The sequence below is a fragment of the Odontomachus brunneus genome, unplaced genomic scaffold (assembly GCF_010583005.1).
Source record: "Odontomachus brunneus isolate Ranch 3 - 2012 unplaced genomic scaffold, Obru_v1 Obru_scaffold_065, whole genome shotgun sequence".
NCBI classification, from domain to species: Eukaryota; Metazoa; Arthropoda; class Insecta; order Hymenoptera; family Formicidae; genus Odontomachus; species Odontomachus brunneus.
This window is the reverse complement of record NW_022639515.1, coordinates 81,528-98,365: the sequence shown is the minus strand read 5'-3', so window position 1 is coordinate 98,365 and position 16,838 is coordinate 81,528. Positions and strand designations below refer to the sequence as shown.

At 38.1% G+C, this 16,838-nt stretch overlaps 2 protein-coding genes across 7 annotated transcripts in view; one reads left to right on the top strand and one right to left on the bottom strand.

The window, feature by feature from the left end:
• LOC116846471 overlaps positions 1–9,150 on the top strand; it is a 71,544-nt gene extending 62,394 nt beyond the window's left edge. For 4 of the 5 annotated variants that reach the window (XM_032820311.1, XM_032820312.1, XM_032820315.1 and 1 more), the window contains 7 exons: positions 288–452; positions 1,891–2,025; positions 2,334–2,603; positions 2,695–3,069; positions 3,184–3,606; positions 3,715–4,015; positions 4,136–9,149. In XM_032820311.1, the coding sequence (XP_032676202.1) occupies positions 288–452; positions 1,891–2,025; positions 2,334–2,603; positions 2,695–3,069; positions 3,184–3,606; positions 3,715–4,015; positions 4,136–7,881 (5,415 nt within the window). In that variant the 3' untranslated portion in view covers positions 7,882–9,149. Of the gene's footprint in view, positions 1–287; positions 453–1,890; positions 2,026–2,333; positions 2,604–2,694; positions 3,070–3,183; positions 3,607–3,714; positions 4,016–4,135 lie in introns of all 5 variants that reach the window. The other variant, XM_032820310.1, reaches the window with a different exon arrangement.
• A 326-nt stretch (positions 9,151–9,476) lies between these two features.
• Positions 9,477–14,728, bottom strand: LOC116846473 (endothelin-converting enzyme homolog). 2 transcript variants are annotated; one of them, XM_032820321.1, is made up of 18 exons: positions 14,580–14,728; positions 14,147–14,238; positions 13,673–13,834; positions 13,366–13,449; positions 12,997–13,208; positions 12,687–12,881; positions 12,433–12,549; positions 11,960–12,101; positions 11,712–11,826; positions 11,547–11,637; positions 11,249–11,425; positions 11,055–11,155; positions 10,901–10,959; positions 10,748–10,799; positions 10,597–10,664; positions 10,394–10,536; positions 10,017–10,181; positions 9,477–9,836 (listed from the first exon to the last, which is right to left on the bottom strand). In XM_032820321.1, the coding sequence occupies exons 1-18, from the start codon at positions 14,597–14,599 to the stop codon at positions 9,657–9,659; spliced, it is 2,175 nt and encodes a 724-aa protein (XP_032676212.1). In that variant the 5' UTR covers positions 14,600–14,728; the 3' UTR covers positions 9,477–9,656. The 2 variants fall into 2 exon arrangements, with proteins under 2 accessions (XP_032676212.1, XP_032676213.1); XM_032820322.1 differs by lacking the exon at positions 14,147–14,238 and having other exon boundaries at positions 14,580–14,659.
• Positions 14,729–16,838: the final 2,110 nt, after the last annotated feature.

Below are 16,838 nucleotides of genomic sequence, written 5' to 3'. Positions count from 1 at the left end.
ATTCCGAGTACTCTCGAGCGTAGGACTTTTATCCTCGCGAGAAACTTGGGTCGTTCGCGAGTATTTATGTTTATTGCGCCGAGTTAACCGAGTTGACAACGACTCATTTGCTTTTTCTTATCATTTCTTTTCTACTAGAAAAGTGCAACTTGCTCTCTCACGACAATTGGCGAAGATAGACGTATTCCTGTTGACTTAAGTTGGCTTTGCAGCTGCGCGAGCAGCCCCGGCAAACAAGGCGAGCAGGGAGCCGCGCGTGTAGGCTAACGGACAATTTTCAATTTCAGGAAAACATCCTCTTACGCATACACCTCCATATCGCCAGCGGCGAGGCCGAGGATATGTGCAGTGCGAGGCATTGTGTGCCGCATCAGAAGTTCGCTATGACGCTCGTCGAGCAAAGCGTCTGTGGAGCTTGCGGCGCAACCTCGGAGCCGTTGCCTTTTACACAAGTTCGTGTAATTAATATATCATGCTTTTTGCTTATGCGTTGCTTGTCGTTGCTCAGTCGTGCACAAAAGAACGCAGGAGGAACGTCGCTTCTGAAAAATGCAAACACTTTCCTTCCTCGCTGTTTTATGGATTGCTTATTAATCTTCGTGCTTCTCGCTAGTAAACTGTTGCATAATTTTTATATGTAAAAAAGAACAAAAATGCAAAAGTTTGTAGATTTATCTGTGACCACAATGGGGTTTTGGGAACGTGTTCACAATGGTAGATCGATGATCGGTTTTGTTTGCGAAACGAATTCCTGAATTCCTCGTGATTTGGTTGTATCGCTGGGATACAACCTTCGGTCTTGTTGAATCTTTTGCATTAGCTATCTCAGGTAGTGCCGACGGCATAGTTTTTACCTGTGATACATGATGCTGCTTCAAGGCTTGAAGCGATCTTTATCAAACAAAGCGTAGGGTCGGAAGTACTACTAATAGTATTATTCTCGTAGTATAGTACTACGTATAGGAGGTCTCTGTCCTTTCCTTTTGCGCGAAGAACCCTTCGCAGACTTAAGACTTAGACAGTCCAGTAGAAAATCTTTGATCAAATAGGCGCCGTTAGGAACATAAAATAGTCTGAAGCAAAATCTCTTCTTTCGTTTCCAAGAAGGAAAACTATTAGGAAAGAAAAGCAAGTCGGAGGAGTTCTTTGTCAAAGAATTGTTAAATTGGCGCCACAGATTCTTTGTGAAAGAATTGTTAAATTGGCGCTACAGATTTAACTGTCTGTAGCCGTGTATAGCTGACCAGAAATCGAAAAGAAATCCAACCGTTGAAAATCGCGGGAATATTCTGCTTTTGAAAAAAGCAGTTGGTCGTTAATAGACCGTGTAATCTCGTCGTTGTGAAAGAATTATATAATTCACATTATATAATATCACAGTACATTGTCGTGTTACTGTTGCAGTCACTGTTACAGCCGCAAAGATACGTTCTTGTAATTCGGGCTCGTACGATGACCCCTTTCCGTGATCTAAAATAACAGGAACTCCTTCCTTGCGTCGCGCGACGGAAAGGGTAGCCTAATGTCATACACGTTGTCCAGCATCTCGTGGGTGGAGTTGCTTTCCTTTGGCGTGCTCGCATCGGGCATCGTTGATCGGCGAACCGTAAAAAGCATGAAACTAGTTGCTGTTATGTATCGGTCATGGCCGATAGCTTTTACCGTCTCCCGCTCTCCATGCAAAAAGTGTGAACTTCCATGGAGATAGCCTTGGCTATTAACCTGCGTTTCCGAATTTACATTTTATAAATTCTGAATCTTGGACTTTTTACTCTATGGATCTTTACTATGTGAGATTTCACTCTATGGATTTTTATTCTATAAACATTTTTCATAAACATATTTTTATTCTATAAACGCGTTACAACAGTGCTATCATTCTGCCCATAGATGGTGCATTACGTCTCCGCATCAGCATTGACGTCCCAGGCTCGTCAAACGTCGTCAATCTCTCGAAACAACCCGGATCTCTTCGGGCAACTTCTTCGAAGAGCCGGCGGGATGGGTGACATCCGCGACTGTCCGGTGAGTAAGGTTGAATTGCACACGCTATTTCGTAAAACGCTCGGTTGAGTCGCGCGTAACTCGTGTTGTGTCTTACTTTTACGATCTAAGGGAGACCGATGACGCATAAAACCGTACTGACTCATCCACGATCTCATTATAAGATCTCTCGAACCTTTCCTCTTACAAATTCTTGTCTGACTGTGTCGAAATTTTTTCCTGAGAGTGAAAAATTGACCGAAATTTATGATTCGTTATCTTGACCACGACGAATGGGTGATATAATATAGCGTTAAAAATATATTTTTCTTGATTTTCATCGCTCACAGAGTTCTTGCGGGGCGAAAATTCAAATATGCCGGACTCTGATGAATCGGCCGGAAATAGTTTCTGTCGGTGTCGTCTGGGACAGCGAGCGGCCGTCGTTGGAGCATATCATGGACGTTTTCGCGACCGTGGGCACGTCCCTCCGGCTCAGTGATGTCTTCCACAGCGTCGTGGACTCCCGATGGGGTGCCTCCACTGTGCATAATCTCGTAGGAGTGGTCACCTATTATGGGAAACACTATTCCACCTTCTTCTTTCACACGAAGTTAAAGGTCAGTGTTGCTTAATTCACGTCCGCATTAGTTGAAAATCTTCAGTTACGACGAGTCGATTTAACAATAATTTGGGAAAATAATATTCCAGGTGTGGATTTACTTCGATGACGCCACCGTGAAGGAGATTGGACCTCGGTGGGAGCAAGTTGTGGAAAAGTGTAGGAGAGGTCGTTATCAACCTCTGCTGTTACTGTATGCGACGCCCGCCGGAACTCCCGTTAATACCGAGAATGCTCCAAAGACTGTTATTCCTTTCCCGAATGGAAACGGCCTAAAGACATCTCCGAAGAACAGTGTTCGTCGTTCCATTACGCCTAGTCCTGAAAAGCCATCCATCAACAGCACTGCCAGGCGTGCCATCACACCTAATCCTGACAGTCCACCCCATCTTTATACGCAACGAAGCATTTACAGCGATTATCAGAACCTCACCGACATCCAAAACAACATATTCGGCAATCAGGTGCGTTGCAATCAATAATTACCAATGACTCTTCATAAATTTATACTTTTTTCAACTCAATCGAGATACATAGACATTGCAATAGTTTAACAATTTCAAATTAATCTTGCACAGGGCGTGGATGTGGTTGACGGTGAAGTAGAATCGAAATATATCAGTCGTCGCACCGTCGAGAACGTGATGCAGCATCAAAAGAAGCAACAGATGCAACTGACGCGAAGTTTAAGCGCGGGTTCAGCGCCGCAAGATGGAATCAACATTCCTGATCACATGAATGTGCCTCGAAGACGAGATTCCGGTAACTGGTCTGGCGATAGGAATAGCGCGTCCTCGAGTTCGTCGACCACCATGGACAATCCGTACCTTTACATTGTGAACAAAATGCAGAGGAATTCGGGTGTACCTAAGAGCCCAACTAGCAAGTCCGGAGAACTCTCGAGCAGCAGCAGTGGCCACTACGACGCCGGCTACGACTCGTATTCTTTGTCTTCTACGGACAGTCTTCCACTTCAGCAAGGCCTGAAGCATAACTTACAGGTAAGGAACGAGTACACTAAGTGTCGATGAAGATGATAGAATTTTACAAGTCTAGAACAAATTTTCACTTGGCGCGAGATATCCACGCGAGCTCTCTGCCTTTTGCAGCTTGCTCAAATACCAGAGGGTTACCAGCCGTCTTCCGGTGACGACTGCGAACGATTGTGTAAAGAAACGGATGCGCTGTTGGACAAATCGCGGGCTGCCGAAGATGCCGGCGATCTTAGCACTGCCGTGGCACTGTGCAGCGCGGCCAGCAGCAAAGCCAGAGCCGCGATGGACGCTCCGTACAATAATCCTCATACGATCACGATAGCGAGAATGAAGCATAACACTTGCGTCATGCGAACAAGGAGTTTACATCGAAGGATGCTGCAGGAACAGGCGACTGTCAATGGCGACAAGGAAGGCAAGGAATTTTGACACGTCGATTAAAATACATATTATAATTATAAAAATATATGTATTAAAATACATATTATAATTATAGTGCTCATGGCAGGAACGTTCAATATTTTTCTCTGTTTAGAAGGAGCACCGGAAGGAAGGCACTCTCGAGAAAACAGCAAGTCGGGCCAACATTCGAGGCAAAGCTCGCGGGATAAGGGCAATCACTCTCGACAGAACAGTCGGGAACTTCTAGTGAACGCCGCAACGACGGTGGTGGACAAACCTGCCACGAAGAGCATCGAGATTTACGCGACTCTACCGAAGAAGAAGACTTTACGTAGCAAAGCGACGGCAGTAAACGTCATCGAGGACGAGGAGTACATGCTGTACGATCGTCCGACGCAGAGAACCGGTTTGTTTAGTCGTACAAAACGCTGCGACGATGACAAGAAAGACAAGAAACGCGCGAGGAGCGAGGAAAGGAATAAAAACGTCTCGAAGGATTTTTCGATAGCACCGTCTCGAGCGTCACCGTCGCCGAAAGGTGCGAAGGTCGAGAAGCCAAAGGAAAGCGTTGAGATTAATACGTCTGCTGTGAGGAGTGCACAGCCCAACAACGCGACTGTGGTCGAGCAAAAGCAGGGCAAGAAACAACATAAGATACGTAGGAAATTGCTGATGGGTGGATTGATCAAGAGGAAGAACAGGAGTATGCCAGATTTACGTGAAGGGCAGGATGGCCAGACGAACGAGAACGCGGAGGGAACCTCCAGCACTTTGCCGAAGCAGTCAGTAGATGATTCCAGTGTCGGCTTAAAGGGCAACGACGTGAGTCAATCGCTGAGCGGTTACCTCTCGGAGGGACATCTGGAGTTCGCCGGCAACGGTGGGCCAGGTAACACTAGCAATCCAAATCTCGAACGTAGTCGTCTGATGAGGAAGAGCTTTCACGGCAGCGCCGGCAAAGTGTTACACGTGGCGAAAGTGCCTCCGCCTCCTCCGCTCAGGACCACTTCTCAGCTTAGCAAGTCTAAGTGTTCGGGCGAAGTGCACAACGAGCAGCAATCCGATAAGGCTGCGTATCCTTTGCCCGACGGTCAGTGCGCAGCCAACCAGTCGCAGGATCAGAACGCCGCTTATTGGAACCACATGAACTCAAATAGCTCATCCAATGCGAATAATAGGAACTCCAATTATGCTGATTATTCCTCGGAATCGCATTCTCTTCCATTTTTACCATCTTATAGTGAACAGAGCGCCAATGTTGCTGGAACCTGTCAAACAAGTTACAACAATAAGCCCAGGATTCAAGATGACGTTGTACAATACGCCAACGGCATAGTTTACGAGCCGACTTTCGTCGTCACCCGTGCCGACGTGCACAGTGAGCAGAGTCCTGTTAAGCAGCAGTCTCAGTTAGATCCTTTGCCACCTTATCCTGAAAATGGTAATGTCTCGCACTCGAGACAACCGAGTGAGGACTTCCCGCCTCCTCCGTATCCGTCGATTCACTCGGTATCTCACTCGAGACAAGCCAGCGAGGACTTTCCGCCGCCGCCACCGCCAATCGACGAACCGATTCATCTTTCGGAGACTCAGCAGCATCAAGTTTCCGCTCAGATGCAGCAACGCTCACAACAGTTCGAGACACAACAGATCAGCAGCTTGTTAGCGCAGTTGCAGAACAAAAGAGAACAGATCCTGACTAGCGAAACGAATGATGAGAAACGGCCGGAAGAACACGAGGAAGAGGAGAAGTCGTCCAGCGAAACGTGGTTGAGAGAGCTACAAGCTAAACAGGCGGAGAGGAAGATGAAGAGGCAGGGATCTCTGGATCAAGACATCCCGAAAGTGAGAACACCGTCAATAGCGATTCAAGGATCAACTATTGCCAGGAGAACCAGCGACTTGATGATGAACAGCCTCGGACAAGGATACGACCAAGGTCGTGACGTCACAGACTGTCCGCGGGTCGTCTCGTCAGTGAAGGACATGGCTGCCAGGTTCGAACAGATCAAACTGCAGCCGACCCCGAAATCCGAAGTGGACGTGAAACTCCAGCCGAAACAGAACATGAACTGCGTATCTCCCATATTGTTGTCGTCGGATGTTGCTCAGGAGCTGTCGTCGGAAGAGACGAAATCAACTAAATTATCATCCGAGAATGTGACGCCTTTCGTGAAGACGGAAGTCGTACCTTCCCAGTCGGCCTTGAACTCTAACTTCGAGTCGAACTCTAGCCAGAACAACTTCATCGCGATGACACCGCCGAACAATTCCGCTGTTCAACAGAGCGGATTGAACGCGGCGATATTGTCGATGTCCTTGACACTACCACACGAGAACGGTTTACCCATCGATTATCCGGAGGATGATATCAGTGAAGTAGCAATGCAGAACACCATTCAGAATACGACGATCTTGCCGAGCGAAGAGGACATTGCCCCCAGGAAAGTGAAACGGCGGATAGGGAAGAAGAAAAGCGTGTCTTTCTGCGACCAAGTAGTGCTCGTTGCTACAGCAGAGGACGACGAGAAGGACTCATATATACCTAATCCTATTCTGGAGAGGGTTCTACGTTCTGCGATGAACAAGCCGGAAACTGCCCAAGTATTGCGAGAAATCAGGAGTCTCCAGGAAGCGGAGATGAATCGCGAGAACACTGCCACGAAGTTCCAACAGCAGACTCTTCCTTTGAAAAGCGAAGCCGATAGCGTGCCAGCGACACCCTTCCAAGATCAGCTGAGGAGCATTAATCTGGTACCAATTCCGGACACCATCAAGCCTATGTTCGGGCGACAGAACTCTAGTGATTCAATCGGGTCGTTGACAGATAAAAAGTCTTGCGGATCGTACGGGAACGAAGGCAAAGACGTCGTCAGAGAAACTTACTCCAGCACGCCGGTTAACACTTCGAAACCCTCGTCGTATTCGCCGCAGCTGCAGCAGCAGATCAGATACAGTCAGAACGGATACACACACTTCGTGCAACCGATATATCCGCAGACTCAGACGTCCCATCCGCGAAATCAGGCTATTCCCTTGTCGCAAGCTCAAAAACCAGCCAGTCCTTACCCCACGCAAATGCACGGACAGTACATTCAGAACGGCATCCAACAGGCGAAAGTATTGCCGCAGAAAAACGGCTACCCGGGCGGGACGTATTATCAGTTGGAACAGCAGCATAATCAGATGAACAAACAAGCGATCGTGCAGCCGCAACAGAACACCCTAAGTCAAAGGCTTCCGACACACAACGCTAGCCCGATAACTGTGCAACACTCACAGCAGCAATTCTCGTATCCTCCCAATCAGTCACCGAGCCCATATCAAAGTCAATACTCGCAAAGTTCCTATCAGGGTCACTCCTACCAAACTGTTCTTCCTCAAAGCAGAATGGGTCAACCGTTACCGCTGTATCAACCACCGCCCAATCCTCCACCCGTATCTTATCAACAGCAACAGCAACAGCAACAACAGCAGCAACAACAAAACGTACAGAACTACCAGCAGAGACACGACAGTTATCAGCGACTATCTCAGAAGGTAGATCAGCCGAATACTTTGGTATCCAATCAGACCTACCCGAAGACTGTGCAGAATGGTCAGATACAGTCGAATATGAAGTATCCCGCCTACCAGCATCCCCCGCTTCCCAAGCAGATGCATTTCGCGATGTCCACCGCGAAGGTCGTCCCGATGATGACGCAGCCGATAGTGACGCAGTCTTCTTTGCAAACGGCGACGAACGTGACGACTACCATGAGGGCGTGTGTGACCCCGTGCAACCTTTGCCGGAAGAGAAACGTGCTCGAACCGACGCTCTACTGCACGGACTGCGACTTTTACATGTCTCGTTTCCGGGCGGGCAACAAAGCCACCTGAGCTGCTCGTCGGGTGGCTTGTCGGCCTCATCGAATGTTGCGCTCCTGCGAAGAAGGAGCAGAATCGTCTTCTCCGTAGCGAGTTAATTCATTATCGTGCCAACAGATAACAAGCCGCTAGGGCTCGCGAAAGTCTGATTCTCGTTCACATTTTCTACAGTCGTGTAGTATTACATTTTTAAACGGCTCGCATTACGTGCGATTGCAAGATTATAATATTCAAATTTTTATTTAAAAATTGTATAATGCTTCCATACTTCTCGCATGCTAGGAATAAACCTAGCTTGCAATTCATGAAATTCTTAAAGTTAAGAAGAAAAAAATTTTATTGGAGTTAGAGAGAAAAATTTAGACGCAAGGCCAATACGTAGTATTCCGTTAATTTTTTAGATGACATTCGATGAAATATCCGGATAAATGTTTTTTCGTCTTAATTTGTACAAATTAGACAGTATTTGTTTGGAGACCCTCATCGTGCAGCTACTAGATATATACTCGCTTGTACAATATTATTGATAGTATTATTTTCTATAACTTATGTTAAGTTGTGTGTAGAAAAGCTGTACTTTACATTGCATTAGACGTACTTCGAACTGCTCGGCTAAGTAGATGATTACTATTGCAACGTGCAGATTCTAAAAAGTTCTATATACAATGTGTCCCTCTCCCCTCCCCTAGAGTCTTATATTTTATATAAAACAGCGAATTTTCACATCATCATGTCTGATTTACTGCATTCTTCGTATCTATAGTGCATCAATTTTCATTTGTACATAGGCAAATCTCATCTCACAAACCTCTTTAAGATTTGTAAAAACGAATAATTCTATAAGTTGTAGTTGAGCACACGGCACACTTGTACTTCACTTTTTGTTTACTCGTGCATATCTTCAATGCACGTCGTACTTTTGTTACAGAGACAAAACGCCGGAATTGTGATACTAGCCATGCTACGTAGAATTTATTGTTACGGTAGAAAATATATCACACGTTGCGCGAAAGGAAACTTAAGTAGAGAGTACGTGAAACTTGATCTCTGAGTACGCGTGGAGTTTATTTTACGTTAACGGTTCTTGAAGTTACGTCGTATGTACTTACGTAATGTAATATGTTGCATTGTATTATCTTCTAAGTGTTAGATCGATGTAAAAACGTCCAATTTTATACTTTTTGTATGAGTATTTTGTTTTAAGAAATACTTTATTTTGACCTCTTGTAACATTAATACAAATAAAAAAGATTTAATAATAATAACATGAGAAAGATTCTTATAATATAATATATCCTATAATTTCTCATATATACTGACAAAAAATTTAATAAGGTAATTTACTTTAATATCAACATATTAATGAATTAGTGGATTTATGTTTAGGATAAAAAGAACAGTTGCTCGTCACTAATATTCGTCAGATTTGGGTATTCAAGTGACTAATTCTGAAATACGGGTTTATAGTATAAAGTTTGTTTTTCGTTAATACCTTTAATGTTAACAAAAGATACATTTTAAGTACATAAATGTACTGTCCTACAATATATCATTTCCTAAATATTATATAAATGTTTATAAAGAGATACAAATTTTTAGGACAAATATTTCGTGTTAAGATGAATTTTATTCAAGTACAGTTTTATATAGTTGACATTTTCTTTGTTACGCTATCGCATTTGTAATATTAAAAAAATTTTTCTGTTATATTATATTATTCTTCTGAATAATTAATGTCTTTGCTTTCTTCGTCTTAATATATATAAAAGGCATTTTAATATTTCAGGCTACTTCCACAAAGTGCATTTCGATTCTCGATTAAGTAAGCTATTGACTGGGCAGTTGAAAACGTTAGAAAAAGCTTCCATGTTAGCCACAGTACCGAGTATTCGAAATTTGTTAGGACTATGGTCATCTGTATTAGCAATGACTGCTTCTACCTTTTCCCTTGTTATCATACACCAGTCCTTTAAAGTACAATTTAACTATGTAAGTTATAAAATAAAATATTATATTTTCTATAAATCTTCTTCATAAATAACAACATATATGATAATGACGTGAAAGTATCACTCATAAATTTTTAACAAACTTATACTTCCAAATGTTCTTGATATATTTATATATTTATGTATTATTAGGCTTACGTTTGCGAAAGATAAAAAGAATAATTCCTCATCGCTGAATTCAGTCAAACCTGGTAATTTTGGTTGTGATCCAACCGTTTGCTTGCGTTTTTGGAATGCCGCGAATGCAACTTCCAGACCAATGTTGTCAGCGACATTTTCATCCTTTGTAAGTAGTCCATTTAACTAAAAAAATGAGAGAAGAGTTTGTTCAATGTATGCTTCTTTTTCATTGAACCTATAATATCAAAATTTAATTTGGGCGAAACAAATAAACAAGTTGAATATTATTGGATATAGACATGTATTTATTCCTATCAATACTTGATTCAAAAAGAAAGAAAAAAAAGTACATTACTAAGCACATATAAAAAATTGGCATAACTACATATACATACTTGAACAGGTTTTCCATCTTTGTCTGCCGCAATCAGTGTGAAATTATTATATTGATTTATGAAACATTTCACCCTTTCATTGAAAGCTTGACTAGTTTCTGCATCACTTTGAATCTTATTACCAAATTTGTCGTACTCGATTCCTATATATTTTATTTAGATATGTAAAATAATGGCTTAAAATGTTAAAGATCGAAACTCACCAGTAGTGTCAAAACTATGTGCGAGTTCGTGTCCAACAACCATACCAACCACGCCATAATTAACCGCACTAGAAAAATCATACATAAATTAAAATTTTTCTGGCTTAAAATTACAAAAATACTAATAATATTCTGTATTCTATGAACTTACATTGGCATACCGGGAGTAAAAAACGGATCTTGGATCTCAGCAGCAGGTATAACTGGAAATAATTAAATAAAATTTGTTGACTATAACTTAATTGTTACATTGCCACTATCATCACACTGCAATTATATACTCGATTAAATGAAAGAGTAATACCCATTAAGTTCTTTGGTGCAGCATAAAATGCATTGAGAGTTATGGGAGAAAGAAGCCACCTACAACACAATAAAACACAGCAGAAGTGCAAGTGTTTTGTATAATTTAATTAATGAGGTATAAATAAATGTCACATTAACTGAATTATTCGTACTTATATCTATCCACGGGTTTCAAAAAATTTTCGAGTGCTCTCTTATTTTCATACGTTATGCTGGCGATCTTATTCTTTAAATAATTTGTTTCAATTTCCAACTAGAACATTAAAAACTTAAATGACTTTCATTTAAAGATATATTAAAATAATAAGCAACAAATTCATTTATTACATTTTATCTACATTCTTACCCCTTCGTAACGTTCGATGAGTGCTGTTTGATTATTGTACCAGTCGGGATAACCAATCTGTGATACTATATTATTTATTTTTTCTATCATAAAGTTCTTCGTATTGTCATTTGTCCATTCTGAATTCATTATACGTTCTTTCATCTCTACTTTTAAATCGTTTAACATTTCTGTTACCTTGAACAGATTAATATTTTTGAAAATGTAAATCTTGAAATATATATTAGAAAAAAAGTCTTTGTGCTCATTTGATTATATTTTCTAAATGTACTTGCAGAAAAATATTTTAAAAACCTACAGCTGGTATTGTATTTGGCGAATGATATTTCTTGATAAATAAAACAGACAGAGCATCTCGTAAAGGTATATCTGCGATGCATAATTTCCACCTATAAAATAAGAAAAAAAACGAGCATGCCTTGAAACCTTAGAAATTATGTTTTCTTAAACAAGTGTGACTCACCGTGGCTTTTGCTCAGTCATATATTCACCGTAGGATGTTTGAAACTCAATATCCCTCATTTGTTTAGTCAAGTACGGCAGAAATTGACTTACTAAGTTCCATTGAATGTAACTGACTGAAAATTAATTTAACTATTTGTGTTTTCTTTTTTATGTAAATATATATGAGACAAAATTTCTTATTCGTTTTATATATTTAGTCCTGTCACGCGTAGGTGTGAAAAGTGTGACATATAGGTTTATTATTACCGATTACGTGTGGCGGAGTAGCATCAAGTAAATGTGCCAGTTTGTGAAAAAGATGTTTATTATACACAAGCACAGGATATGAAGCGTCAATGGTTTTATTAGCAGATTTGAGGAGCTCTTGTATTACGTGCAACCAGTTTATCTGAAGAAATATTGCGGAATTGTATTATAAAATTTTGAAATTTTTAATTTTAGCATATAACTTTGTATATAATTAATGTTACATATTTTTAATATACTATTATAGTATTAAAGTATTAGACTTTATATTGCCCGTCTCGTATAAAATTATATATTAATATAAATATATTTTCAATTATATATTATCTTTGTATGTGCGCGTGCACGACTAAATAAATTGAAAATAAATTTTACTTACTTTTTATAATTATTCAACGTAAGTAATATATAAAAGTAATAACAAAATTAATGGTATATGAGTTATGCAATGTTGATTTCATAATTGAAATTACCTGGGCGGTAGAATTCTGTGCTCCAGCCTGATCGTAATATTCTTGTAATTCTGCTATCGTCATTCTATCCTGGTCTTTCCTCAATCCTTTCTGGATTTTGTTTTCGTGTTCACTAATCTATCAAAGTTGAAACAGATACGTAAGTTGCAGATTATCTATAATACTTTATGTATTAGTATCTGATGTATTAGTATCTGATTAGTATCTGATTAGTATCTTACAATTAGTGTCTATAACTATTAGAAAATAATTACGTTTTTGAGATTTTGCTGGAAGATAAACAGTTCAGTTACATCTTTTATAAATTTCTCATGTGGAGTTTCAATTCCTTTGTGCATTTTAAAAGCTCTTAGTACCAAGACCATTTTAGTTATATCCGAGTCGGTTAAGTGGCGTTTGCTTCTCTTCACAAATACATCTTCCACATAAGAACCTATACCTTGTGACACCTTTATTTATATGTGTATATAATGTAGATAAATTTCTTATATAATTATAATAATCATTAACGTACTACATATTGTAGGGCATATTAAATTTGCAAAACATAAATAGAAAATATACCAAAATTATATTTTGGGTCGCATCATCCTCTTCAGGTAAGAAACCAAATTCGAGAAAACTGTTGGTTGCAAATGTTTTCATATATGTAATGTCGATTTCTTGCCAAGTATAATTTCCAATGTTAGATTCTTGATTTCCCAACTGAATCGGCCACCCACCGGTCGCATCCACCATTGACTGTATATATTCGAGTCCTTGCTTTTCGATTGCGTCTGCAATACGATTGAAATGGAAGAAAAGCTAAATGAGTAAATGTATTTTCAAAATTTGCATAAAATTAACGGCCATTAAAGTACTATTATCGAAATTGTATTAGTATATGCGTAATAATTGAATTATATTGAGAACACATAAATATAAGATTGGCACCTTCATCCATGCATGAATTGTAATATTGTTTTAGTTTTTTTATAGGATCCAAATTATCATATTCGCTCTCCTCTTCAAGAATTTCTATAAAAAATACATGAAGTATTAGTAAAATGTATAAATGTATGAAATAATTTAAATAATTAAATAATTAAAATTCATTACGAGAAAAAGCTATTTTAATGCAATTGTGCGAAATTGCATGCATATAAAAAACATTTTCTTTGAATGAGTTCGTTTTCAAAGTATCTCTATAATTCAGGAATGCTTTATTGTATAGACCAAAAATTGCTAGAAAATTTCATACCTTTTAGACGAAGAGAGGTCCTCATATTTACTAAATGCGATGTAGACCATTCTAACTCATTGGGTGGAATAGGATTGTTTGTTAGCCACGAGTCGCATGCGTATGCATAGAAATCCGTACAAGGATCGAAAGATTTGTTGATACTTTTTTTTATCAATTCTCCTATATTCAATGAATAATATAATTTTACATCAATTAATTTCAAAGATAATTGAGATCTTTGTAAAATTATTATTGAACACACACACACACACACATGATGACAATATACATGACGAATCGAAGTGTTATTTGTATTCGTTACAATTTTCGCAACATTCCGCAATGTTTATTTTGGTGTTTTGGAAAGTTTATTTTTCTACACGTTACACAGCGGCCTTTTTTATTCATTTTATTCACGTTCACTTAAAATGATTGAGCGAAAAAATCAATGTTATGTTAGTACATTCAATATTTTATACTTTAATGACATACCAATTGTACGGCATGCATCAGTCTCACACACGGTGTAATTAGCCGATCTACGATTAGGAAGTCCAGTCGCACCTGCGACTATTATACAAACACTGTAAAAATAAAATAATTCCATGCGTGAACACAATTCACAAGTGAGCGACGAGAAAAGACTCAGGGACATCCGTTGAATATGTGTTACATTAGACAGCGTCATTAATTTATCGGTAAATTACAAGCCGACCTCGAGACGACAATTTGTTTCACGCAATAATGAATATTGAAGTCTTCACAAATAAAATTTTTGACCAGCACTTACATGTGATACAAGTATCATTTTCTTTAAAATTTTATTTATTCAATATTATTTTTTATATTTTTATTTACACTTTATGAATTTTTGCAAAAGTCAGAACTACAAAATACAAAACAAAACACAGAAAATACGACTCACAGTAGCGGCAAGAGAGCCATGTCTGCATCCAAGAGTCCGCGTCGGAATAGTACACTGTGCAATAGTTAGATACGTACTATTTTTACGATAGATCTAGACTCACTTTTAAAGCGGCTAGAGCGTGTGACCTCTTCTAGCTTGAGCGAGTTATGAACCATGACGTCGATTTACAACGTCTCTCTTGAAACGTTATTGCATTCCAAACAGCATATAAAACTAAAAGATATCTGAAAGATGTCTTTTTATAGTCATCTTTTCGGCTAGACTAAAAGATACCGAAAAGACGTTTTCCAAACATCATGATTAATTTTCGTTGACGAAAAGATATATTTTTATTGTCTTCTTTTCTATAAGATAAAAAGATATCTAAAAGTCTTTTCAGTTATACAAAAAGTCGACCTTTGAACTAAATAAAAAGTTGTTTAAAAGATATCTTACATGACTGTTTTCGATGCGCATATAAAAAAATTCTCACAATCTCTTATGACTAAAGTCTGGTTGCACGAAGGTTATTGTGACTTTAAGGGCCTTTACACACAAATTGACATAACAGTAACGTAAGACGTACTATAAGAATTGATCAATCACGTTGAGAATCGTCGAATCGTAAGGACGCTATTTTTATAAATACTTGATCGTAATTGGTCAATTCTTATGGTATTCTTTTTTCCTCTCCGAGACATATTGTTATACAATATCTGCCAGTATACTTATATTATCGGTAATTATTCAGTTTAGGCCTCTTATCTCCGATTTCGATTAAAGTAGGCTTCGCAATTCGATTTTGTCAAATAAAAAAAGTTGTTTCTCGTGCAAAAACACGTCGATTAAACCTATTTCCATCGAAATCAGAGGTAAAGGGCCTAAACTGAATAATTACAGATATTTATTTTATATTTATGTTGTATTTATGTTGTATTTATGTTGTATAACGTTATATTTATGTTGTATTTATGTTGTATAACATTTTACGACATTCATTATTATAATTATTAATATATTCAGAAAACATAATAAATAATATATATAACATTGCCTTTAAATTTTATATAATCTTTTTTGTCTGAAACAAAACAATTTATAAGAAATATATAAAATACGAAAATACATCTAAACAATAAATTTAAAAGATGACTAAAACTTGTCTGATATTAGTTATCTTATAGGTTACTAAGCTACTATAATATCACTAATATTAGTGGTCTTATAGATTTCAAATATAACATAGCTTTTTGTGAGACATTAGACATTTTAGTCATTTTTTCGTCGACTATACGTTCTACCAAAAAGACGTCCATATCGAAATTCTGCCAAGTTAACTTTTAGACATTTATGTGCTGTGTGGAATCTTATGCAATGGTACTTAAATAGTAAGTGTGTAATAACGATATAATTGGGGAAACAGTAAATTGCAACGCAGAAGTGCCAGTTAAGTGCGGTATAGATGTAAAGATTGTTGAAATGTGCTACGTTTATTACTTTTTTTAAATATGTACTTAAACAGTTCTTATTGTTGTTTCTATATATAGGTGAAATATTATATTATATTGTTGTTTCTATATATAGGTGAAATATTATGCCACTATTACGAAACATCACTGTCATCAGTGAGGAGCAAAGTTTAATCTGATAAATCTCAAGAATCCAGTTGTATTATAAAAATTGCAAAGCATGTGGAACATAAAATAATGATGTTTGCCCTATTAAATGATGACGTAAACATTTGCTGTTTGCATGTTTGCAAATTGAGCAATACGAATCGATATCTTAAGGTCAAAATGATAGTTTAAGATTGTAGACGAAGATGAATGATATTCTGTTACTCAATTCTGTTATTCAATTCAAATATATCTAGTTCTTGTATTAATTTTTGCGTTATTGTTATGATATGCATTGTATGTTTAATGGACATGTTAAAACTATCTTACACAATTTTTCAAAACATAATACCAATTCTGTAACGTTAATAAAGTTACATGATAAATACATAAAAATACATGTTACATTGTATTATCTCTTAACTGTTAGGCCAATAAATAAAAAAGCACATAATTTTGTATAGTTTGTATGATTATTTTACATTAAAAATATTTTATTCGTTTTATTTATAAGATTGCACTTATAAATAATGAGTGGTATTGATAGAGCGGCCTTATATAATATTATTTTTTAAACATTTCGATCACACATTCAGTCAAGAGTTAATATATATATATATATATATATATATATATATATATATATATATATATATATATA